Source organism: Rissa tridactyla, chromosome W (assembly GCF_028500815.1).
Source record: "Rissa tridactyla isolate bRisTri1 chromosome W, bRisTri1.patW.cur.20221130, whole genome shotgun sequence".
NCBI lineage: Eukaryota > Metazoa > Chordata > Aves > Charadriiformes > Laridae > Rissa > Rissa tridactyla.
In genome coordinates this window covers 27746895-27774001 of record NC_071496.1, presented here as the reverse complement: position 1 = coordinate 27774001, position 27107 = coordinate 27746895, and the positions used below count along the sequence as shown (strand labels likewise).

Below are 27107 nucleotides of genomic sequence, written 5' to 3'. Positions count from 1 at the left end.
CTTCATGATGACTGAAGTCCTTCCTCATATTTTGCAAATCCTTCATAGAGAAGGATTTAACGATTATACTGTGTCTGATTCCTCCTCCTGTGTTGACGCTGCCCAAGAAGGACCCTCTCCCTGATCTGCTTTAGAAGGACCCTTTCCTTTGTCTGCTTTAGAAGGACACTCTCTTTGATCTTCATCAGAAGAACTCTTTCCCATGCTGTCTTGCTTGAGCTGGTCTTTGTCATAAGGAGCAGGGGAACGAGCTGACCTCCTTTTCTGCTTCCTGGTCACCGGGGCAACTTGTACCAGTTCTGATGGAGTTTGAGTAGCAGTGGTACTCATTGTCGAAGCAGCTGGAGTAGTGACGGTGCTCGTTGTGGAGGCTGGAATAGCTTGTGCCAGTGCCGGCTGTGGAGTGGCTTGTGGGATTTGAGTAGCAGCAGCGTATGTCATATAATATCTACTCCTGCACTGATTTTTTAATACCACCCCTGCAACATATTCAGGAGAATCCACAATAAAATCATGATTTTAGAAAAGTAACATTAATTTCCGAAACTCAAAAGGTTTCCATCCCCTAGCTCTGATAGTGTCAATTTCGCATAAGCCTTAAAGGGCAAAGTAAACTTTCCCAAGGTAAAATCAAAATTGTAATCATTAATAGAATCCATTATGCGATGCCCGAGATATTCAGGTAAAGTCATTATCCAGTTTATCATATTATAGATCTGCATCCCAAACCACAGCAGAATAGCACGTTTAAACCACGGCATACAAATACAAAGAACAAATAAACTATACAACACATTCAGCAGGTTAAGCAGCGCTGCATCAATTAACTTTAAACAAAGCTCTCTAAAGGCATGATATAGCATTTCGCTTAAGAACGACGTGATGTGAGATGCCTGTTTTGATTTCCAACCCCGTAAGACTCTTGTAGAAAAAATCTGCACTGGTGAGGCCGCACCTCGAATACTGTGTTCGGTTTTGGGCCCCTCACTACAAGAAAGACATTGAGGTGCTGGAGCATGTCCAAAGAAGAGCAACAAAGCTGGTGAGGGGTCTGGAGAACAAGTCTTATGAGGAGCGGCTGAGGCAACTGGTGTTGTTTAGTCTGGAGAAGAGGAGGCTGAGGGGAGACCTTGTCGCTCTCTACAACTACCTGAAAGGAGGCTGTATAGGTGGGGGTCGGTCTCTTCTCCCAAGTAGCAAGCGGTAGGACAAGAGAAAACAGCCTCAGGTTGCACCAGGGGGGGTTTAAATTGGATATTAGGAAAAATTTCCTCACTGAAAGGGTTGTCAAGCATTGGAAGAGCCTGCCCAGGGAAATGGTTAAGTCACTATCCCTGGAGGTGTAGACATGGCACTTAGGGACATGGTTTAGTGGTGGACTTGGCAGTGTTAGGTTTACAGTTGGACTCGATGATCTTAAGGGTCTTTTTCAACCTAAATGATTCTATGAAAGTCGGCACCAAATATGTTTTGGTCTGGTTTAACCTCTTTCATTACATGCTTAAAATAGCTTTCATTATTGCTCTTAATCAGAAATATTTAAATATTGATGCTAAAGAGAAAATGTTTCAGAAAAGTGTGCCCCCCAAGTATTTATGAGAGTTTATTCCTTTAATTTGCATATTAAAGGATCTTAGATATTGGTTTTATTTCTTCAGTCTTGCCAACCTGTAAAAAAAAACAAACAAAAAACCAAAAAACACCAAACAAAACAAAACAAAACAAACCCACAAAAACCAGCCCAAACCTAACATACGGTCTTTCTTGTTACTTTAAATATTCTTTTAATTGAGCTTAACACTTCAATAGAGAATAAACTATAAAGGTAAATCAGTAGCAGTATTACAAAAAGTCTTTCAGATTCTCTAATAATGTTCCAAAGTTATTGCTGTTTCTTTGAAATGTAGGAATTAAGTAGTTTGTACTTTTGCAGTTAGAAATTAAATGGATTAACTTTTCCAGCTGTATTAAACTCTTTTCATCAGGGAAAAAGCCCACAAACAAACATAAAAACCAACAGAGAACAGAGTTTAGATATATAGAGATATATACATGCACACCCCTCCCTCTGATGAAGCTGGGACAGTATTTCTAGTATTTCTACAGAAACCTGTGCTCTTGTTGGAGCGTTACCTGTATACAGTAGCAAAATTGATGGTCTTTTCTGTTTAGAAACATTCAAGACAGCATGGTATTTATTTCCTGTACAGGAACCCTGATGACAGTATGTCCATAGCTTTTAGGAAAACATAGCTGCAGTTCCCAGTGTCCAAAATTGTGGGCTTTTTTATCCCTCCCCTCCTTGGTTTTTGTGTCTTCCTGCCACTACTGTAGTATCTTACTTGATGGCTGATACTCCATCAGCTGCCCCAAGCAATGCTTGTGACAGCAAAGCTCCTGTCTGGCTCCACCCAGTAAGTCAAGCTGACTGATGCCTAGAAAGCCCATCACTTTGGTGTTCTTCTAGCTGCAGTCACGCTCCAAACTGTTTCCTAACACTGCCCCCTCTTACACAGCCAGGAGTTCTGTTTCTAACTGCACATCTGACCTTGTTCTAGTTCTGTCTGGTGCTTGTACCAGGCCTAATTTAATTGCCCACACTGTGATTTCCTGACCCTCAGTATTGTCCTGTGAGCTTGTCTGTCTCTTTGCTACTATAAATTCCTGCACATGCCTTTTCTTTGCAACTGATACTTAATTCAGTTCTTTTTATATAATCTGCCTTAACTTGGAGTGTCATGCTTCTTCCTGTCATCTATTGTAACATGTCCTGTTTTCTTTTTAACCTGTTCTTATTCACAGGTAATGTTATAAATGCTTGTTTTTAAACCAGACATTACAGATGTGAACTCGGTATAATAAGTGAACCTGCTTCTGTATGCATAAAATTGTAACAACTTTATTAATGTTTGCGCTTGCAAATTCTACATGCAAAAGATGAACTGACACTTGTAAATGGGAAGCTGCCTAGTTGCCTAAACAGAAATACGTAATGTATTTGAGAGCTAGTTATTGTCCATATATACAAATACATGAAGTTGCACAATGGTTTTATGAAGTATTTGACAAATCGGTATTTCTTGCCACTTTTGTACTGATATTGTAGAATAAACTTTTCAACCAGCTGTTAGTTCTATATATTCTTTTGACAGTTAAAAGTAATAAGTTTGGGTTTGTTTGTCTTGGTTTTGTTTCCATTTTATGGTTTTATTGTAAGTTAAATTAGCTGGGTTAAATTAGCTTGTCTGAGATAGGCTTTGTAATTTTTATTTTTCTAATTCTTAGTGCTGTTTGCTAAATGTGATATTATACACTGTAAATTGATATTTGAAATTTATATTTTATAGATGACATTTTATGTCTCTACAGGAGATCTGTATTGCAAAGCATAATGAAAAGATCCAGCAACATCACCAGAGTGAGGAGGAATACAAAATGCACCATACTGCTCAGCTAGTAAGTTTGATTTTTCTCCTGTTGAGTTTAGCCTTTAGTTAATAGCTTGTATTCCTCATTACACATTAATTAGTAGAGCATTCGGAGTGCTAGCTGTTTTAAAAAGATGGTGTGTATCCTTGACCTTTGGACCATGGATTTCTGTATTATATTATGCTGTTAAGGGGGACTATATAGCTGTGTTAGGATGACATTAAACCCAAGCAAATAAAAACGTTCATGAATACTAGGTTCACAGTCTAAGTGATTACTGCTAGGGTTAGGCTGCATGCAGTTGGTTATCATGTGCATATAGATGATTACAGACATCTCTGAGTACAGTGTCAGATATGCTGGAATGAGTAAAGAAACCATACACATTTATTCTTGAATCTTAATAAGCTTGTTCGGTATTGCTCTTTTCTCTACAAAAGAAATCACTTGAATTGTGTTGTACAAAGTATGTAGTTCAGCTGTATGTATGCATTATACATTTTTAATGTTGATACATTTGTTCAGGAAGTCACAGAATCACAGAATGGTAGGGGTTGGAAGGGACCTCTAGAGATCATCTAGTCCAACCCCCCTGCCAGAGCAGGGTCACCTAGAGCAGGTTGCACAGGAACGTGTCCAGGCGGGTTTTGAATGTCTCCAGAGACAGAGACTCCACCACCTCTCTGGGCAGCCTGTTCCAGTGCTCTGCCACCCTCAAAGTAAAGAAGTTCCTCCTCATGTTTAGGTGGAACTTCCTATGTCCAAGTTTGTGCCTGTTACCTCTTGTCCTGTCACTGGGCACCACTGAAAAGAGCCTGGCCCCATCCTCCTGACACCCACCCTTTAAGTATTTATAAGCATTGATAAGATCCCCCCTCAGCCATCTTTTTTCCAGACTGAAAAGACCCAAATCCTTCAGCCTTTCTTCATAAGAGAGGTGTTCCGGTCCCCTCATCATCTTGGTAGCCCTCTGCTGTACCCTCTCCAGCAGTTCCCTGTCCCTCTTGAACCGGGGAGCCCAGAACTGGACACAGTACTCCAGGTGCGGCCTCACCAGGGCAGAGTAGAGGGGGAGGATGACCTCCCTCCACCTGCTGGCCACACTCTTCTTGATGCACCCCAGGATGCCATTGGCCTTCTTGGCCACAAGGGCACATTGCTGGCTCATGGTCATCCTGTTGTCCACCAGGACTCCCAGGTCTCTTTCCACCAAGCTGCTCTCCAGCAGGTCAGCCCCCAACCTGTACTGGTGCAGGGGGTTATTCCTCCCCAGGTGCAGCACCCTACACTTGCCCTTGTTGAATTTCATAAGGTTCCTCTCTGCCCAACTCTCCAGCCTGTCCAGGTCTCTCTGTATGGTGGCACAGCCTTCTGGTGTGACAGCCACCCCTCCCAGCTTTGTGTCATCAGCAAACTTGCTGAGGGTGCACTCTATCCCCTCATCCAGGTCACTGATGAATATATTGAAGAGGACTGGGCCCAGTACTGACCCCTGGGGGACACCACTCCTCACTGACCTCCAACTAGACTCTGTGCCCCTAATCACGACCCTCTGAGCTCTCTCTTTCAGCCAGTCATCTATCCACCTTACTGTCCATTCATCAAGCCCACTCTTCCTAAGCTTCCCTATGAGGATGCTGTGGGAGACTGTGTCGAAAGCCTTGCTGAAGTCAAGGTAGACCACATCTACCGCCCTCCCCTCATCTATCCCTCCAGTCATGCCATCATAGAAGGCTAGCAGATTAGTCAGGCATGATTTCCCCTTGGTGAATCCATGTTGAGTACTTCTGATAGCTTTCTTTTCCTCCACATGCCTTGAGATGATGCCCAGAACGAGCTGTTCCATCATCTTTCCAGGGATGGAGGTGAGGCTGACCGGCCTGTAGTTCCCCGGCTCCTCCTTCTTGCCCTTTTTGAAGACCAGAGTGGCTTTCCTCCAGTCCTCAGGCACCTCGCCTGCTGGTGTCAGTGTTGCGAGAAAAGGGACAAAGCGGTTTTGGCAGAAGATAAACCCCCTTGCATTCTAACACTCCTCACCGAGGTGGGAGGCTAGGTGCGGCTAGGTTTAAATTCTGAGTGATGCCCAATTCAGCACTATCAGTCCAGTTGCGTTTAATATGTATTAAACTGTTACGATTTGGATACACTAATAGTGGACTGCACCTTCAGTCTAGTCGTGCTCATGAACTAGCACGACCACTCTCGAGTCTTTGGTCGCATTCAGTGAGAAACCAAAACGACTAGCTACTTAAACAGTGCAGTTTATTTAAACAACAGATATATAGGTTCTTAGGATTGCCGGTGATAAATACACTGTCTGCAAAGCACGTGCAAATAAAGATATTGTTAAGTATAGAAAACGTGCGACAAAGTTATAAACAATACAGCCTGGCTATAAATGTAGGAGAGAGATTCCCTAGAGAGATTTCTAAGTTTCCTGAGGAAGCACTCGGTATAATCTAAGTCTTACCCAAAGGCGTCCCTATGGGGGGGAAGAAAGGCTCAGTCTGTCGGCTGGTCCCGGAAGTCAGTGATGGAGTTCTCGACTTGTTTGCGATGGTGTCTTCCCTGGGTGTCCCCCCTCTCTCGGGCTATTTTTATATTATTTGTTATCTTCAAGGTGGAGTTTGAGTGACTTTAGTCATACATACTTTTATCATGATTGGTGTAAATTTTTCTCGCTTCACAATTAAAGGTATAGTTTATGAGAAATTCAGGGCGCAGACTCAAGAAGGAGTGGTCGCACCTTGGAGGCAGGTAGCCTTCGGGATGGAGGTGTGTTTTGGTATTATAATGACATTATAATGAGCAAAGTTCACACAAAGGACAGCATTTCATCAAAATTTGACAAAATGTTGGCTCAGGGTAGCGAGTAGGCAGCTTATCTGTTCCACAGTAAGCTAGTTAGGCGGCTTATCTGTTTCATGGTATCATCCCATTCCTGTATCTGCTATACATCATAAGGTAAGGCTGCAGAATAATTACCTTCCATCCTGTACCTCATGTAGCTTTGCAAGCATCCTTGTACAGGGAACCGCAGATGTTGTATTCTTCGCATGCCAGCTGCAGTTGTTTTCTACCTCAGAAGCCTCTTGATTTTATACTTTTCCTTAATGTGTGAACAATGCTGTACTTTTGTATTTTTGGCCAATTTAGTAATTATTCCACAGTCAGTTGCATAATTTATTTTATGAAAAGCATACTTGTGAAAGACTGCATGTATTGGCATAATCTTTCAGGAAGTTAGAAAAATAGATTTTTTTTTTCAGTTCTTACAATAAGGCAAAGGAATTTGCTATGTGGATTGCAGTCCATTTATCACTCTTAAACTAAGATGACAAAGCTGAAGGACTTTTTTGTCTCTGAAACACTACAGGGCTTTTTTGTTATTTACTTCATGGAGTTGCCCGCTTGCACTTTATAAAGAAGCTTATGCTAATTTTTTTGTCTTTTATCTGTTAATAATTTGACTGAAAATTTCTGCTATTATTATAAAATAGGTTTTCAGCCACTGGTTTTCATGAAGAATTTTGAAAAGATAACCTCAAAGGTTTCCAAACCTGAAACCAAATAAGAATTGTAATTTCACTATTCTTATTTAAAAACAAAAAAAAACCCCAACAACCCCAAAACAAAAACACCCCACTCCCCCCCACCCCCCCAACAATCAAACCTAAACCAAACAAAAAAACCCTTGAGTTTGAGATGGATTCAGGAAAAGTTTGACCTGATTGCATATGAAACATGCATGTGTGGTGATAGGAGATCTATCCTTTCTTCTTGCTATAATCTTTTCTTTCTGCTTCTGTTTTAACTTCTTTGCCCCATTGCTCAGTTATTTTCTTTTCACCACATGCTTCTAGTCCTCTTCCTTTCCTGTTTCCTGTCTTTATCATTTTTCAGACATGTCCTTCTCTTTCCCTCCCTAATGCATCTATACTTATCTCGCTTAAAATCACGAGTTGGTCCTTAATAAAGGACATCATTTTTTTCAATTATGATGATCATCATCTTTTAAAAGTAATACTTAATGCTGTGAGTCTTTTAAGAATTAAAGCTCCTGTTTCTGCTCAGGAGGTTTTCTTTATAGTTACCTATTCTATCACTTTTCTTGATAACTTATCATAGAATGGCTTCGGTTAGAAGGGACCTTAAAGATCATCTAGTTCCAAACCCCTGCCATGGGCAGGGACACCTCCCACTAGACCAGGCTGCTCAAAGCCCCATCCAGCCTGGCCTTGAACACTTCCAGGGATGGGGCATCCACAGCTTCCCTGGGCAACCTGTTCCACTGCCTCACCACTCTCACAGTGAAAAATTTCTTCCTGATATCCAATCTAAATCTCCCCTCTTTCAGTTTAAAACCATTACACCTCGTCCTATCACTACACTCCCTGATAAAGAGTCCCTCCCCATCTTTCCTGTAGGCCCCCTTCAGGTACTGGAAGGCTGCTATAAGGTTTCCCCGGAGCCTTCTCTTCTCCAGGCTGAACAACTCCAACTCTCTCAGCCTGTCCTCATAGCAGAGGTGCAGACTCTGTAAGCAGACTTTGACATAAAAGATTTTTGTAAGTATATCCCCATCTGGATAGTTAGTTTTTGGAGTGTCTTGTTCATAATCTGTATGCCTCAGTGATCCAGAAATTGCATTTGTCTATGTGGACAAAGTAAAAACGTGTGAATTAATCTGTCTGTTACAGACTGGGAATTCCTTTTCCTGGCTAATATATCCAGGAAAGAGGCAAACAAAATGAACTGATAATGCAGAAATGCTGTTACAAGGTCTCTAAGAAAATAAATTTTCAGGTATAATAAATATATAAAGGGCTAAACCAGATGTAACACAAATAAGTATCATTTAATGTTATTGGTGGCATTCCCAGGATAATCCCTTTAAAGAAAACCCTGCAAGAATGAACAATGCATCAATTAAAGATTAATATTTTGGGATGGGTCTTTTCAGTTGTCAGTTGTGGAAGGTCGAGGCCAAATATAAATCTGATTAGAGATTAGGTCTGAATGTCAAAAGACAATTAAAAAACCCCTACAACCAACCATCAAGAAATTCTGTCCAAATGCATGTAGTTCAGTCTCAGTAACTGGACATGCCAGTTAAGTGCACAGCTACACACTGATTTTTTTTTCAGGGAATGGACCTGACTCTGCAAAGCAATGTTCAAATTGTCTTGTTTACATTTTCTTAATATGTGCACTACCTCTGAATGGTGCTAAGCAGAGACCATATCATGGAATAATAGGTATTTTTAAAATAAATTTCTATTTTTGCTTAGTAGCATTAGTTCCTTGTTATACTCCACTTACTTCAGACAAGTAGGATAAATTTTCCCCATTATGTTAAATGTTTGGTAACGATGAACAGAGTTTTGTGTTAGATCCTGGAGTCAGTTCATCTCATCTCCACTGTTCTGGCCATGCGACATAGCTGGAAAGCAGGTGCAACTGTTTATATCAAAAGCCCTGCAATACCTCTAGATAGTATGGATTCTCACACCATATGGAGTCTCGTAGCTTGCCTGCCACAACCTCTCGGAGACTTGTATCTGCCGGTACTGCCTCTGAGCTGTTGGCAGCTCATCCTAGGACCAAAGAAACACAAGCGTAATTTATACCCACTTTCTTTCTCATTGTCTGGTCTTGCACAAGCAAAGTTCAGCTGCAACAATACATCTGGCAGTTTTTGTCATTTTCAAATGCAGGCATGGGAAGGAGTAGTAACCATCAAAGATGGTTTAGATTTTTTGGGGAAAATGTCAAAAATATTGCCTTACATGGACCTTCACAATCAATATGTGCATCCAGATGCTAAGGGGAGAAGGAAGACCTACACTGACAAAGTATGTTTAAGTGTAATCTGCATGTATGGATTCCCCCCTTTGAGGTAAATTAAATATGGTCATGCAGATATTTGCAAACTTAAGTTTTTCAGAGAGGGAACAAGATCTTTGAAATTCTCTGAGTCTGGACTGTATTTTGTTAAATGATGACATAAATTTTCTCTAAACAAAACAAAGGAAATGGGAAGCAAAATGATCTTGTACTTCCCTGAAAGAGAGCTATCACAGCCCTTAACTGTGGATGGAAATGTGAAAATTAAATCTACTTTCTCTGCATTCTTTTTTATAATTCCAGCAGTGTTTCTCAGGAACCAGAAATATGACTTTAAAAGCAGTGAAAGGCATAGCTCTCTCTTCGACTTTCACTTAGTGAGAGAAGCCAGAATAGTAATGTGTAGTCGAGCAACTCAAGTAGTATCTAGTGTGAGCATCCTGCAACAAAGTCACTACTGCTCAGCTTCACTGCTACAGTCTGCTAGCCATGTGGAAGCTAGCTCAAATGTGGATGCACTTGCTGTCTGTCCCAGAGGCGTCCCCAGAGGGTTTGCTGTCCTTTGTTCAGAAGCTTTTGGTTTATATTATAGCCCTTTTGCTCCAGAGCATTCTGCACATTTGCTGATTTGTATGCAGAGAGCAAAAACAGAGGGAAAATTTTGTTCAACAGATATGAGAGAAGCAGAATGTGTTGGTTTGATATAGGCACCTTTTCCCCACTTCTTTGAAAGAAAAATAAATTTTGAAAGCATTATTTAGGGTGGTTATTATTATAATTTCAACCTACAAAGTAAAAACTTTTTTATCCTATTTTTCTTGTATTTTTCCTTTTATGTGTCTATGTTCTTTTCTCCTGCATAACATGGAACAGCTAAGCACGTGTTTTCAATAAATGTAAGAAAGTGCTAAACTGCTTATGGAACCAGATAGATACATAATAATCCAGTGCCCTGCTCACCAGGCAGGCACATCAGCAACCCAAATGAATAGCACATAAAAGATAGCTGCTGCCTGTTGTGTCTGAACATTTCTTAGCCTCAGTGATGGAGTCAGACAGCCAAAGAAGCTCAGAGAAGAGGCAACAAGGAAGCATCAGGAAGTATTTTGAATCAAAGCTGGCTAAAACAGTGAGCAATACAAGTATTTTCAGAAGACAGAAGTCTGTATGCTCTTTATTGGTAAGGACTGCATTTCAGAAATAAAAAATTCCTATAATGTGTGTTTAACTCCTCAAGTCAAAATACAGTAACGTCTCAGGATTGGCAGGCTGTTTTCAGTGAGCTGATTTTCCTGATAAAACAAAGGGATCATATACCAGGCAGCAAAACTTCCCATCAAGCCAGAGGATTTCAGTCATCACCTAAGGTAGGAGACAGGATTTTTTCAAAGGAATTAAAGCAACATTTGGAAACTTCCTTGAGAGAACCTGAGCAGAGCTCTGTGCAGCAGTTGCAATGTGCCTGAGTCAGACTGGGAAATCCAGCTACAAGTGTTCCAGTCTGGACTGGCAGGATGGGTAGGTAGCAAACTGTGTTGTAGGTTCAAAGATTCATAGAATCATAGAATACCTGGTTGGAAGGGACCTCAAGGATCATCTGGTCCAACCTTTCTTGGCAAAAGCACAGTCCAGACAAGATGGCCCAGCACCCTGTCCAGCTGAATCTTAAAAGTGCCCAATGGTGGGGAATCCACCACTTCCCTGGGGAGATTATTTCAATGGCTGATTGTTCTCATTGTGAAAAATTTTCCTCTTGCATCTAATCAGAATCTCCCCAGGAGTAACTTGTACCCATTACCCCTCATCTTTTCCATATGACTCCTTGTAAAAGGAGTCTCCATCTTCTTCGTAGACACCCTTTAAACACTGGAACGTGGTGATAAGGTCTCCCCTAAGCCTTCTTTTCTCAAGGCTGAACAAACCCAGTTTTCAGCCTTTCCTCATATGGCAGGCTTCCCAGTCCTTTGATCATCTTTGTGGCCCTTCTTTGGACCCTCTCCAGCCTGTCCACATCTTTTTTGTATAGCGGGGACCAAAACTGAACACAGTATTCCAGGTGTGGCCTGACAAGCACTGAGTAGAGTGGGATAATGGCTTCTTTATCTCTGCTGGTGATGCCCTTGTTGATGCAACCCAGCATCCTGTTGGCTTTCTTTGCCTCAGCAGCACACTGTTCACTCATATTGAGCTTGTCCACCAGAACTCCCAGGTCCCTTTCCACAGAGCTGCTCCCCAGCAGGGTAGATCCCAGCCTGTGCTGCACTCCTGGATTATGTTTTCCTGGGCGCAAGACCTTACACTTGTCCTTGTTGAACTTCATAAGGTTCTTGTTAGCCCACTCTTCTAGCCTATCCAGGTCTTCCTGCAGGGTGGCTCTCCCTTCCAAGTGTCCACTTCCCCACTCAGTTTGGTGTCATTGGCAAACTTCATCAGGGTACATTTGATCCCATCATCCAGATCACTTATGAAGATATTAAACAGCGTTGGGCCCAATATATTTGAAAAGGAGCTATTTACCACCACCCTCTGGGCACGGCCTGTCAGCCAGTTCCCCACCCACCGCGCAGACCACTTGTCTAGACCATAATGCATCAGTTTCTCTAGGAGGAGGCTGTGGGAAACTGTATTGAAAGTCTTGGAGAAAACCAGGCAGACAATGTCCACCGCTTGCCCCTCATCAACCGAGCAGGTTACTTTGTCGTAGAAAGCGATCAGGTTTGTCCAGCATGATTTGTCCTTGGTGAATCCATGCTGGCTTTTCCCAATCATGTGCTTCCCCCCAGGAGGATTCATTCCATAACTTTTCCAGGGACTGAAGTAAGACTGATGGACCTATAATTTCCTGGATCCTCCTTTAAGCCTTTCTTGTAGATGGGGGTGACATTAGCCAGTCTTCCAGTCTTCTGGGACATCCCCTGTTCTCCACGACTTCTCAAAGATTACGGAGACTGATCTTGCAACGATGTCAGCCAGCTCTCTTAACATCCTCGGGTGGATAGCATTAGGGCCCATCAATTTGTAGGGGTCATGCTCCTATAATAGTTCACATACCAACTCTTCCTTCACTGATGGTGGGTCTGTGTTTGCATCAACCTGGATTGTTGTTCCGAAGGCTCAGGGCCCAACAGTGCTGGTAAAGAAAGACGTGAAGAAAGTGTTGAGAACCTCTGCCTTTTCAGCATTGTTAGTGACTAATTCACCTCTCCTGTTTAACAACAGGCCAATATTTTCCTTCTGTTTCTGCTTGTTGTTTATGTACCTGAAGAACCCTTTCTTTTAATTTATGACATCTCTGGCCAATTTCAATTCAAGCTGAGCTTTTGTTTTTCGAACTGCATGCCCTGGCAATGCCCTTGTAGTTCTCAATGGGTATTTGTCTGCTTTTCCATCTCTGGTATGCTTCTCTCTTGTTTTTTAACAGACTCAGAAGCTTGCAGTTAAGCCAAGGGGGTCTCTTGCTCCACCTACTTCCCTTACCTTTAAAGGGGATGAACTGTTTTTTTACTTCCAGGAGAGTGTTCTTGAAAAATTCCCAGTATGCACTAACTCCTTTATCCTCCATGGAAGCTCCCTATGGAATCCCTCCCAACTGAGGTTTTTAAGGAAATTGGAACACTTTGGCCAAATTGCAGCAATGAAGCTGTAACAAGGACATATGTATCTAAAAAAAAAATTCAGAAAGGAATCAAGGCATCACAGAGCACAGCAGAAGTCAGCCCCATGGCTGAGCAAGCAACCACACTAGGGACTCTTGGTATGTCCAAACACATGTGATCACAGAATCACACAGAATCACAGAACGGTTCGGGTTGGAAGGGACCTTAAAGATCATCTAGTTCCAACCCTCCTGCCATGGGCAGGGACACCTCCCACTAGACCAAGCTGCTCAAAGCCTCATCCAGCCTGGCCTTGAACACTTCCAGGGATGGGGCATCCACAGCTTCCCTGGGCAACCTGTTCCACTGCCTCACCACCCTCACAGTAAAAATATCCAATTCCTGATATCCAATCTAGATCTCCCCTCTTTCAGCTTGAAACCGTTACCCCTCGTCCTATCACTACACTCCCTCATAAAGAGTCCCTCCCCTTCTTTCCTGTAGGCCCCCTTTAGGTACCGTAAGGGTGCTAAAAGGTCTCCATGGAGCCTTCTCTTCTCCAGGCTGAACAACCCCAACTCTCTCAGCCTGTCCTCATAGCAGAGGTGCTCCAGCCCTCGGATCATCTTCGTGGCCCTCCACTGGACCCATTCCAACAGGTCCATGTCTTTCTTCTACTGAGGACTCCAGAGCTGGATGCAGTACTCCAGGTGGGGTCTGACCAGAGCGGAGTAGAGGGGCAGAATCACCTCCCTCGACCTGCTGACCACGCTGCTTTTGATGCAGCTCAGGAATGTGGTTGGCTTTCTGGGCTGCAAGCGCGCCTTGCCTGTTCATGTTGAGCTTCTCATCCACCAGCACCCCCAAGTCCTTCTCCTCAGGGCTGCTCTCAAGCCATTCTCTGCCCAGCCTGGATTTGTTCTTGGGATTGCCATGACCCAGGTGCAGGACGTTATACTTGGCCCTGTTGAACTTCATAAGGTTGGCATGGGCCTACTTCTCCAGCCTGTCAAGGTCCCTCTGGATGGCATCCCTTCCTTCCAGCACGTCGACCACACCACACAGCTTGGTGTCATCGGCAGACTTGTTGAGGGTGCACTCAGTCCCACTGTCCATGTCACCAACAAAGATGTTAAACAGCACTGGCCCCAGTACTGACCCCTGAGGAACACCACTCATCACTGGTTTCCATGTGGACATTGAGCTATTGACTGCAACCCTTTGAGTGTGGCCATCTAGCCAGTTCCTTATCCACCGAGTGGTCCATCCATCAAATCCATGCCTTTCCAATTTAGAGACCAGGATGTCATGCGGGACAGTGTCAAACACTTTGCTTAAGTCCAGATAAATGACGTCTGTTACTCTCCCCTTAACTACCAATGCTGTGGCAACATCGTAGAAGGCCACCAACTTTGTCAGGCATGACTTGTCCTTGGTGAAGCCATGTTGGCTGTCACCAGTCACCTCCTTATATTCCATGTGCCTTAGCAGAGATTCCAGGAGAATCTGCTCCATGACCTTGCCAGGCACAGAGGTGAGACTGACCGGCCTGTAGTTCCCCTTTTTTCCCTTTTTGAAAATGTGGGTTATGTTTCCCCTTTTCCAGTCAGCGGGAACTTCACCAGACTGCCACGACTTCTCAGATATCATGGAAAGCGGCTTGGCGGCTTCATCTGCCAGCTCCCTCAGGACCCGTGGAAGGATTTCATCTGGTCCCATGGACCTTCAGGTTCCTCAGATGGTCCCAAACCTGATCTTCTACAGTGGGCGGTTCTTCATTCTCATAGACCCTGCCTTTGCATCCTGCAACTTGGGCGGTGTGGTTGGAGACCTTGCCGGTGAAGACCGAGGCAAAAAAGTCATTCAGTACCTCAGCCTTCTCCATATCCTGGGTGACCAGATCTCCTGTCTCCTTCCGGACAGGGCCCACATCTTCCCTAGTCTTGCCTTTACCCATGACATACTTACAGAAGTTTTTCTTGTTGCCCTTGATGTCCTTGGCCAGATTTAATTCTATCTATCTGGGCTTTAGCTTGCCTAATCTGGTTCCTGGTCACTCAGACAGTTTCTCTGTATTCCACCCAGTCAACCCGTCCTTGCTTCCACCCTCTGTAGGCCTCCTTTTTGCTTTTGAGCTTGTCCAGGAGCTCCTCGTTCATCCATGCAGGCCTCCTGGCATTTTTGCCCGACTTCTTCTTTCCCACTCCTGAGCTTGGAGGAGGTGATCCTTGAATACTAACCAGCTCTCTGGGGCCCTTCTTCCCTCCAGTGCTTTATCCCATGTTACCCTGCCAAGCAGGTCCCTCAAGAGGCCAAAGTCTGCTCTCTTGAAGTCCAGGGTAGTGTGCTTGCTGCGTGCCCTCTTCGCTGCCCAAAGGATCTTGAATTCTACCATTTCACGATCACTGCAGCCGAGGCTACCCTTGAGCTTGACATTCCCCACCAGCCCCTCCTTGTTGGTAAGGACAAGGTCCAGCATAGTTCTTCTCCTTGTTGGCTCCTCTACCATTTGAAGAAGAAAGTTGTCATCGACACATTCCAGGAACTTCCTGGATTTCTTGTGCCCTGCTCTGTGTTGTCCTTCCAACAGATATCAGGGTGGTTGAAATCCCCCATGAGGACCAGGGTCTGTGAACACGATGCTGCTCTTATCTGTCTATGGAGGGCCTCATTGGCTCTGTCGTCCTGGTCAGGTGGCCTGTAGCAGACCCCTACCATAATGTCACCTGCCCCTGCATGTCCTTTAATCCTGACCCATAAGCTCTCTGTTGGGTCTTCATCCATCCCCAGGTGGAGCTCCGTGGACTCCAGCTATTCAGGGACATAGAGGGCAATGCCCCCTCCTCATCTCCCCTGCCTGTCCTTCCTGAAGAGCCTGTATCCTTCCATTCCAACGCTCCAATCATAAGAGCCATCCCACCACGTCTCTGTGATGCCAATAAGATCATAGCCCTGGAGGTGTGTGCACATCTCTAACTCCTCTCGCTTGTTTCCCATGCTGCGTGTATTTGCATAAAGGCACTTCAGATGGGCGCCCAATGAAACTGACTTACTGGCTGGAGTGGCTGCATTTCCTTCATGCTGCTCTTCAGGTGGTCTTCCTCTGGGGTGTTTTATCTGTTACTCCCCAGTTTCTATTGCTTCAGGAGCCCCTGGCTCGTCCCCATAAGACTTCGAGTGTGCTGCAGCGTACCCAGCACATCTCGGAGCAACAGGTTAAGGGCCTTCACTAGTGACCCACCCCTCAGACCTTGGAGCATCGTCCCTTGGCTTGTCACGAGCAAGCCAGGTAGCATCCCCCTCCCCCAACAAGCCTAGTTTAAAGCTTGGTCAATGAGCCCCACTAGCTCATGAGCAAATACCCTCTTCCCCCTTTCAGAAAGACAAACCCCATCCGACACCAACAAGCCTGGTACCGTGTAGGCCATCCCATTGTCAAAAAACCCCAAATTGTGGCAGTGACACCAGCCATGGAGCCATGTATTGACAGACTGCACATGTCTGTTTCTTACAGTGTCCCTGCCTGTAACTGGGAGAACAGAAGAAAAGATAACCTGTGCCCCAAACTCCCTTATTAACCTTCCCAAGGCCTGAAGTCTATTTTGATTGTTCTTGGGCTATGTGTTGCCACCTCGTCACTACCCACATGAAAGAGCAACAGCGGGTAGCAGTCCGAGGGCTGAACCAGGCTGGGAAGTTTTCAAGTGACATCCCTGACCCAGGCCCCAGGGAGGCAGCATACTTCCCTAAGAAGGGTCTGCCCAGCATATTGGGCCTTCTGTTCCCCTCATAATGGAGTTTCCTACTACTATAACCCGCCTCTTCTTCCTTGTAGAGGCAGTTTTTAAACTGGGGGTAGGCCTTTCTGGTCCTGGCATCTCTTCTGGTGTAGCCAAACCATTTTCCATGCCATCCATGGGTTGGCCTACCTCCTCAAGAGCCTCATACCTATTATACGGAGTCACCTGGTTAGGGGATGTGGGCAAGGAGGGAGTTCGCTTGCCTCCCCTAGTGCGGACTAGCCTCCACTCACTAGCCTCCTTTTGTCCACTGCCTTCAGTCTGGCAGGGGGAAGGTACCAGATCTCCTTCAGTTTGGGGTTTTTTCCATGGCTCTTCTGGTTTTTTCCTCAGGGAGGTCAGAGCCTGATTCCACCAATCAATTTCTTTCTCACTCTCCCTGATGCTCCTCAGCCTTTCTACTTCCTCTTTTAGCTCTGCTACCAGGCTGAGAAGATCATCTACCTGGTCGAATCTCACGCAGCTGTCACCTCTTCTACCATCCACTAGCTGTGACAGGTTAAGGCACTCCCTGCAGCCAGAGACCTGGGTGTCTGCATGCTTCCACAGGAGCTCAGTTTGTATGGCTAAGTCTGCTCTAGCAAGTGCAGAAGACGCAGGAAGCAACATCTTTCGGGTAGAGACCATGGCTGAGCTTCCCTGCCGAGCTTTCTGTGCCCTTCCCGCGCAAACTGCCGCGCCACACCCTAGTCGCTCGTGCTCCCTGGGGCCGCCTTTTAAGGGGGTGGGAGCTGGCCGCTGCTGCTGCAGGCTCCGCTCCTGCCTCGTCAGCCACTCTCGCATGAGCTGCGGGCCCCCTGCGGGTCCCAGACGCTGCCCGGGCTTGTCCCGGCCTCAGAAAAGCTCGGGAAAAGCCCTTTTTCGCCGCGATCGCCTGGCTCCGCTGCGGACGTGCCAGCACCGGAGCTGTTTATCTCGGCGAGTGACCACTCAGTGAGTGTTTGTCTGGGTGATAACTTCTGAAGTTATACATACAGTGACTTTTGCCATCTGATAACTAGTGTCCACTTTCAGTAAATTTGACTGTAGTATTTTGTTTCAAAGATGTAGTAATTTCTGTGATTCTGTAATTTTGCTGAAGTTTTGTGAAAATGGATGACTATTTAAAGGAGGTAGATCCAAATGTGTGTTTTCACTGAGGTAAGATCCCCAAACAAGAGAAAATATAACTGTCTTAGCTGCAGGGAAGAACTTCAAACCTTTATTTAAAGATTACAGAAAATCAAGCTGGATTAAATAATGATCACTTAATTAAGTATGAAACTTTAGTTTACTAGTGTAAATTATAATGAAAATATTTACTTAACTTGCTCAATATTGTCTTCAAAACTTTGTGGCACTGAGTTTTGTGATTTCTTGTACTGTAAAAACTTTATGACTTGTTTTAAATGTGTAACATTGCAATTTGAACTGTCATTTTGGTTTTGGAATGAGAGAAAATGGATACTGGTTTGTTGTCTGGCTAATTTATACAATTTAAAATCTATGGGATTTTTTTTCAGTATAATATTCTGTTACATCTCTAGTTACTTATCATCTTTCAAGGTAAAAAGTTCCAGTCTTCAAGCGCTCCAGTTCCAGATTGAAATCTTTCTTTACTGAGCTTTGCATTTCTTCAAAGTTATAAAACATTAAATGCATAATAGTTTTTTTAAGACAATAATTTTGAAGACAAAGGCAAAGTTTTGAAAGTCAGAAATGTGTTTATTTGAGAAATAGATTGTTAGGTAATTCTTAACAATTAGTAGAAGAGTTATTTTAATTCAGTTGTTTTTTTTATGATGCTAACCATAGCACTGGATGTAATATTTACATGTTTTCCATATATTTTCTTAGAAGCGAGATCAACTACAAGATGAAGAGGAAAGAAAGAACTCCTGGGTTAGTCAGGAACGACAGAAAACACTGGACAGACTTCGCACATTTAAACAGGTAACAGAAGAAGAGTTGCTCTTTTCCACTAATTTCTTTTGCGAAAGAAATTTTCACTCATTCCAGGACTACACTATGCTATTAGCTATTCTCTGTCATTTTATAGTTAACTGTTCTTTGGAAAATTTACAACAAAATATGGCATTGGTGGAAGCAAATTTCTCTGGCTGTTGCGTTCCCAGTGTTGTAATAAGCTTCTGTTCACTGTCACATCTACACATTGTGACAAGATACATAGCAAACTTTCCAAAAAGAAGTATAATCTAAATGGTATTTCCCACAAAGACTATTATCATCTGACATATCCCCACTACCACTGATTGCAATAACATCTGCCAATACCTACCCCTTCCTATTACAATGTAAGTATCAGAAAATGGATAGAAGATGGAATGAAGGGGAGAGAATAAGGAGAGGGATAAAAGTGCAAGAAAACAGAGACTGTATTAATTGTTGAAGACTTTTTTTGGCTTGTTTTGCTGAATACATAAAAAATATAGATATGAGAAATTTCTTTACTGGAAAGCTGTCTGCTTAGCAGTACGCTCTTCATATCCTTATTGTTTGCAAGGCTTTTGAATTGCATAGCTTCTGTAAATTAAAGCAAATTTACTTATTTAAACCAGCACCTGTTAATGAACTGACTGTATGTATGAGCATGTTTATATTGATTATGATCTCTATTGCTTTAGGCCTGCCACATTTGTCTAAAATGTTTTAGACCTGCATTTCAGAAGTAGTTTTTACTTTTGCATAAAAATGGCTATGGATGAAGCTAATTTGAAAAGACAGATATTGAAGCATCAAATTTAAGAACTAAATTAAAAACACTTTGGAAATTCTCAAAATGTTTGTTATTTTCAAGAGATACCTTTTTAAGCAGTATGATTCACATCTAAGGCCAGCATATAAGGTCAGAGAGGACTTTGCTGCAGAGAGCACCACTGACGAGTTTTAGAAAAGGGAAGCAAGAGGAAATTTTGAATTTTAGTTTTCGGAAAAAACAGTTTCAAATGTACAATTTGGTTCTTAGTGAAATCCTAACTTTAACTCATATGTATCCCTGACTAGGCCAATCACACGTAAATTATGGCTTAACCAAGAATAAAAATTAAGAAACGGACCGTTTTTGCATAAAGGTGAGGCTGTATTTGCTTTGTTTTTATGCCCAGAGCAAAATGAATGAAAATAGTAGATGAGTTCTACTTGTCAGAAAGGCAAACCCTAATGATGAGCACTTAGTATCTAAAATAGTGTGTTGCATGTACTTATCTAATTGTAAATAACTTCTTCACTTTAGCAGTACCCTGGGCAAGTAATACTTAAATCAACCAGACTACGACTGGCTCATGCAAGAAGAAAATGTGCAGCCAGCTCAGTGTCCTGTGTAGATCAGCCTCAATCTTTGCCAGCAACCATACAAATCCAAGAGAAAAGTGAGGAGTTAGAATTGGAAAATGCAGTTCAGCCTTTGCAAGTGCAGGAATCCACAAGCTTAAAACAACTTCAAGATATCTCGTTACCTCCCAAAGGTGTTACCTCTGAACTGCCTCATGTTAGTACTTCTCCGCTCACCAGTAATGAGCTTCAACCAGAGACTGTTACTGTAGTACCACTTCCACCCCCTTTGCCTCCACCACCTCCACTTCCAATTTTGCCCTCCAAGGAAGATGACACCAAATCCTTAGAGAAAAGTGACAGCTTTGTTAAATGTCAGAGTGAGGAGAAGGGAGTCCAGCACTCTTCTAGTGTCCCAACAGCACATCTGTTTGACAGCAGTCAGCTAGTCAATGCCAAGAAGAAGCTTAAGAAGACCAGTGATCTAGAGGGTTTACACAGGAGGAGAGGTAATGTTTTCATTTCTGTGTTTTTAATTGTAATGCACATCAGTTCCTCTTTTGAATTGCTATATAGAGAAGTGTATTCTGTGAATTATTTATTATTGTTTATAATTATTAATGGGAAAGTTGTTAAATCATTTTCAGTTGACAAATGTTGACGACTCAAGCAAACGTTAGGACCTGTATGACAGCGTGTGGTATAATTGTTCAGTTAGACAGAAAACACTTGTGAAACTGATCCTATGATATACCACGTTAGACTAGCTGGAAAATGGAGCTAAATGTTGACCAAAAGATTCTTTTTTCCTATCTTGTTTACAGCTAGCACTGCAAATATTATATGCTTCACCCGAGGGTGCAATGTTTTTTTAAATAACAGAATTTTACATAATTTATGACCTAGTAAAATGAATACTTGTCTTGGGACATAGGAAACCATGAGACTGCTTTCTTCAAGGTTTCTTCAAATTTTCATACAAAAATCCGCAAACTCTCAAGTCCCCTTGAGAGCTGACTAAGAATATATACATTTAACTACAATTGAGAATTAAATCTATAATCATTCATCAAAGCATGTTAATACATAGTTAAAAGATCAAAAACTTCTTTGGAAACTGAGGCGAGTGAATAGAGCACAGGGCTGAGCTGGGAGCTGTTACAACTTCACTGTGATTCTGTGCTACTTGTTTTTAACTGTTTATCCTTTATCCTGTATATAAAATGAGGAGAACGGCAGCCGTGTTTGAACAAAATAATCGTGATGTTTTGATGAAACATGCTATATTAGAGCAAAGCTTTTATTTGAAAATCAGAGATGGGATTTTCAAAAGTGCTCAGCTGAACTGTTAATAAAACAGTCACTGATAAAAAGTACCTCATGTGGGCCTTGGTTCACACTACTGTAATATGGATGTAATAACCTTTTATTAAAAGTTCTATCTGGCTCTGTCAGTTAGAACTACAGAAAACATCCCTCAATTGGCATTTTCTCTCATACAGATAAAATCAAAATTAGAACTGTTTTCATCTATCAGGAAGAAACAAGGAGTGTTTCTTCTAGAATTGTCCTTAAATGACTGAAAAACTTTGAAGCAACTGAATAGTTATAGAATTTTTAAGCTCTTACAAGTCTTGCAAGTTGCAGGTACAGTGTCTTAAGCTTTTTATCAATTTTGATGTTGTGCTCCATTTTTATTTTTCTGTAGTACTATTGTTTATTTTTCTGATACCTATTTTATTTTTCAATGTTATAAAACATGTATTGTGTGTGCAATTTGATTATACATCATAAAATGACAAATATAAAATCAAATTATATCCTCCCTCTTAAGAATATCATTAATATCTGCAGCAGCACTCTACCTGCTGCTCTGCATTCCCTGAGATGTTCCAAGTCTTTAAGTGTCTTCAGAAATTTGCATCTCTGACAGATGAGTATTTTACAATCCTTCCTTCCTCCTTCAAATGTGCGGTCCTGTTTTCTTCTTTTATTTCTCTCTTTTCCTCATGTCTACTCCAACTGTCTGGGCCATTAGTTTGATGGACAAAGTCCACTCAATAATACAAAACAGGTTTTAAAAATATACAAAACCAACCTGGAGATAAATATTCATCTATTGATTGATATGTGCTGCATGTTGTATGTGCTAGTGTGTGGGAGCTATTTTGGACTGTTGTGCTTTATTATATTGCATTCTCTGACATAGAGATCTTGCCTACTTGTAGCTCTTCAAAGAGCCAAAGCCTGATTTTTATTTCTGCAGAGAACTAGTTTCAAATTGTTGATAAAGGAAGGATTTGTGATAAAGTTTTAACTCTTACTTCTGTTTTCATTAATTATAAAGGAAGGGAATTTATATAGGCACGCTGTGACTAGGTGCTGATGTTGTCCCAAAGCGGGGTTGTTTACCCGGTGTACAAGGCGCCAATGTACACACAGAGCAGAGGTATTTATTTAAATCATTTCTGCAGAGATGGGTGCTACATGGTAATCCACAAAGCTAGCACACCGGCCTACAGTCTCCTCAGGACATTTATATGGTTCAAAACACAGAAATACACACCCTTAATTATAATTATTGGTTAGTGCATTAACTTAACAATTTATATTGGTTAGTACAGTCTCTTGCTTTCATTTAAAGCTACAATGTCTTTTAATTGATGTGCACATGCTCCAGTATGGGGGGTGGGGGAGGTAGTAGTAGTTCTGCTCAGTCTCCAATTGAGTTGGTGGTCGTGATCTCCCACTGACACCTTTACCTTTCCCCCAGTTACTGCAGATCATCTTTGTTGCTTTCAGCAGTTGTCTGGTTCTCTGCTGGTTTTCAGTGCCTCCTGCAGAGGGATGTTCCCTTGTTATCAGCCTTCTGTTCTTCTTCAAGGGTATATTCATTAGCAAGGCATGTATTGTTTATGCAAAGCGTCCTGTTTCACAAGGCCTTGTAACATTTTTACAGCTCTTTGCTCTTGCTTAGTGAGAGATTCTACGTTCTAAAATACATCACTGATACATACATGAATCCAGAGGAGCAGGAAAATGCATGCTGTTGCAGTTGACTGTACTGCTGCTTCCCTCACTGGCATGTAGTAATAGTCATACAGTAGATAAAATCAGCCAGAAAATCCAAGTGCTTAGAATGTAGGCTCTCCTCTGTGCTTGCATTTCTGTGACTGCACAGTCCAATACTTAAGATGCATACTCATTACCTGAGTTTCAAAGTCAAGAAATATAATGTAATATATGCTTTCATTACTGTAATAAATAGCCAGATCCCTTAAACAGAAATGGCACTTATTTTATTATAGGGACAAAGTCAATAAAGCAAAAGCACAGCGCTGGGTGCATGACTCAAGTCAGAGGCACCCCAGCTAATACTTCACCCACGTCTTATATACATTCAATATTGCATACGTATTCACTCTTTTAGGCAGAGTAATTGTTTATGATGATTGATTATCATTAGTCCCTTTTCTCTTCTATTTGTGCATTTCCTTCTGACAATTGTTTCTGAGGATCGATGATCTTCAGTTCCCTTTTCCCGTGCATCTGTTTCCTTCTGGTAGGATCAGCTCCCTTCTCCTATGCATGTGTTTCCTTCTGGTAGGATCGATTATCATCAGCTCCCTTCTCCTATGCATCTGTTTCCTTCTCTTAATCATTTGTGGGGTCTTTTGGAGAAGTTCTCTTTTGTTTCTCTCGGATGTTTTTCTTCATAGCTGCTATTAGTTGTTATCTTTGAGGTTTCTCATGTTTCCTAATTTACTAAAGGTTAGTTATCCTTATAAGTCAAAGATTTATAGCCTTGTTATTATGGCGAAAGCCAACAATACCTTCACTATTTTTCACAATTACGTTGGATAGAATGGGGTGTATCTGTCAAGTCGGGTCCTAAATTTAAGAAAACTCCCGGACCTCAGTAGCCACTGGCTTCACCCTGGCTTAACATGATTCGGTCGCCGCCAGTTAAGCACACTCGCCACAAGGATTCAGTTTCAGTTTCACTGGGGTTTCTGCTATCTCTCTCTTGCCAATTTGTCAATTGCAACGGATCCCAGGGGCTGGTTCGCGTAGTATGCCGTGGATTAGCACCCCGAGGTCCCGCAGTTACTTCTGTTTTAACAGTGGGTCTGGCTTCATATTCGGGAGGATTTGCGGGGAAAAAAGGAACGTCTTCTTCTGACTCGCTATCATCAGGATCACCCCAAATGTTTCCGTCCCAATCTTCAGGGGATACTATCAGTTTCCTAATCTGTACAATGTCAGAGGGGTGGAGAGCCTGCATAAGCATCATTTCGACCTGTTCTCCCAATTTCTGCCTTTTCTCCTTTTCTTCCTGCAATTGTTTTTGCAGCTGTTAATTTTTAAAAGATATCAGTAACTCAGTTGCCTTCCTGCTCTCTATTTCCTTCTCTAGGTCCTGCTCTCTCCTATTTCTGTTCTCCCTGTCTTGGTACCGGACTTCTAAACAAGTGCCTAACATCTTGCAGATTACTCCCTTATCTTTTCCATCCTTTGTACGGCCCCTAATAGCTTTTAAGTGCTCTTCAACGACTTCCCAATTGTACCAATTATCACAAGCCCATTCCTCTGCGAATTTGGGGCTCGGGTTCACTCCATGCCTCCCTAAATAATCAGTGATAACTCCTGACATCCTGCCGACTACGCCAGGTGTTGCGGGCAGAGTGAATAACTTCACTTGTAAGAGAGAAGTAGTGAAATGTTTATTAACATAAAACAGTGATTTAACAAAGTTAGTGAATGCGATGGTGTTTTATGAGATTCGATTACAAGGGTACACTTGGTTATTTACTGCATTAGAGGCCAGGGTCAGACAAGCTGTCAGGGAGACCCTCCCGTTGAGTCACGAGGTTCAGAAAGGACCCCCTTGCTTTCTAAACTCCTTCTCAGAGAGGAGTCTAGGTGCGGCTGGATCCAATCCTAGTCCCAGACTTGGTCACCGGTTTATGTCTAAAGGATTATATATGCACAATCAATCCTTTATATCACTCAGCTAAGATTTCAGAGTTTAGCATGCTCTCAGTCACTTACCGAGGATCTGTTGCGGCAAGGAATCTCTCAGCCTCGAGGAGAAGAACCTTAAGCGAGCGTCCCCACTCAAGGGGAGATCCTGTTGTGCAGCCCGCTGCCGTGCAGGAGAGCTCAAAGGGGCTCTTGGGCTGCCCACTATTTATGGAGTAAGATAATTGACCTATGGTCATATTTGCAAGGGAACAAAATATCTAGGTCCCCACTCCAGATAGTGTTTTGACTATGTTGCCAGCCATCTCCCAAAGTTTAAGTGCAACTCATAACAACTCCTGCTGATGGCCATGGCTTGAGCAGGAGCTGGGGGGCGGAGAGGAGAGGAGAGCACACCGCCACACCTGCCTGATATGAGGTTACTTGGTTTCAGAAATTATAATTGCTTGTTAATCCAGTTTTGACCTGGTAATAGGGGAGATAAATTTGGAGCCTAAAATAGTAATAGAGCTACAGAATGATAAAATTGAAAATACTACAGTCTCCTTTATACTTATGGTATGGGACTATCACACTAATTGCATGTGGCTACTTTTTGGTCTGTAGGAAATACAAAAGATGACTGAATAAATTAAGTAAAAACAATACTGATGTTCTTTTGATTTTTCTGCAGTGAGTTCCCCAATGGATGAAGTGCTGGCTTCCTTGAAGCGTGGCAGCTTTCACTTAAGAAAAGTTGAGCAGAGAAGTCTTCCTCCTTTTCCCAGTGAAGATGATAGCAATAACATCTTGGCACAGATCAGGAAAGGGGTGAAACTGAAGAAAGTGAAGAAAGATGTTTTGAGAGAATCCTTTACAATTTTGCCTGATACTGACCCTCTGACAAGGAGCATCCATGAAGCATTGCGACGAATTAAGGAAGCATCACCTGAATCAGAGGATGAAGAGGAGAGTTTGCCTTGCACAGACTGGGAAAATTAACCTGTAATTAACCTACACTTAAAAAAAAAAATATTTCTTCAACACTTTCTGTATAGCAATAGCTGCTAAGCCTCAGGTTATGCATTCTAGGAGACTTAGTATGAATGTGACTAAACTGTCTGACGTCCAACGTGGTAAAAATGCATATATGAATTTAGTATCACTGACTTTTCAAAGGAATTTAAAGTTTATAGTAAGGAAAACTTTTTTTAGGCAACATCTTAGCCTCTTATTGTTTGAATACTTTTGCTGAATAGTGACAGGACTGCTCCTATAAAAAACTCTGTTTTATTTAGTAAATTTGAAGGGACTATTTGCAGTTTACAAAAATGCTTTAAAAAGCTTTTAAGTAACAAAGCAGTACAGTCTCTCTTGGATGCACCCTGTACTTATTTTCTAATTACTTCTGGCCTTGTAAAAATTTAGCACGTTTATCACTTCAGACTGAATAGCTCCAAGTGAAGGACGATTAGATTTGACTGCTGAACACATTGAAATCTCATTGGTTACCCTGTGTGACTGACTTTTTGATAGCTTGGTCTCAATCTGTAAGCACTCTGATTTAATTGAATTTATAGACTATAAACAGTAAATATACAAATATCATTTATACTTCTGCTACTCATACGGATCCCATAAACTTGCATTACACTAAGCTACAGTGCCTGAAAGTACAGATATTAGACTTCAGCAGATGAAGTTAATGATTTCAGAACAAACCAGAAATTGGCAAGAGATTAGTTTTCAAAATTAAGGCTTCATCAGTAGCACAAAGAGATTCTTGATTACAACACCACCATACAGCACTATTCTTCTGTGGTGGTTCTTTTCTGCTACTGGCATATGGATGAACTTAAGTCTGAATAAAAGGTCCCACTAAACTTATTTGCAAGTATTTAAAATTTGGAGAAAAGAGAGATATAACAATCTCTAAAGAATTTTAAAAATTACTTAGAAATCAAAGGTTATTTCAAGAGTATGGGAGATATATATATAATCCTTGCAACACAACTAGCAGTAGAAAAAAGATAACCTTTTTGGATGTTTACAATCAGGCAATTCTATCCTGGTTAGTTATTACCATAGCTGGAGAGTGACTATTGATAAAGTGATACAGCTGTTTAAAAAGTGATGGTGACTTAGCACATCATCTGATGAATGCTGTTGTGATTATGAAATACTGTGTCTCAAACGCTTCCAT

General features: G+C 42.2%; 1 protein-coding gene across 1 annotated transcript in view; it reads left to right on the top strand.

Moving 5' to 3' along the window:
* The window catches only part of LOC128901976 (junction-mediating and -regulatory protein-like), a 117655-nt gene extending 91746 nt beyond the window's left edge, over nucleotides 1-25909 (top strand). The window contains exons 8-11 of the mRNA XM_054184196.1: nucleotides 3370-3456; nucleotides 18509-18604; nucleotides 19905-20451; nucleotides 25599-25909. Of these exons, the coding sequence (XP_054040171.1) occupies nucleotides 3370-3456; nucleotides 18509-18604; nucleotides 19905-20451; nucleotides 25599-25906 (1038 nt within the window). The 3' untranslated portion in view covers nucleotides 25907-25909. The remainder of the gene's footprint in view (nucleotides 1-3369; nucleotides 3457-18508; nucleotides 18605-19904; nucleotides 20452-25598) is intronic.
* Nucleotides 25910-27107: the final 1198 nt, after the last annotated feature.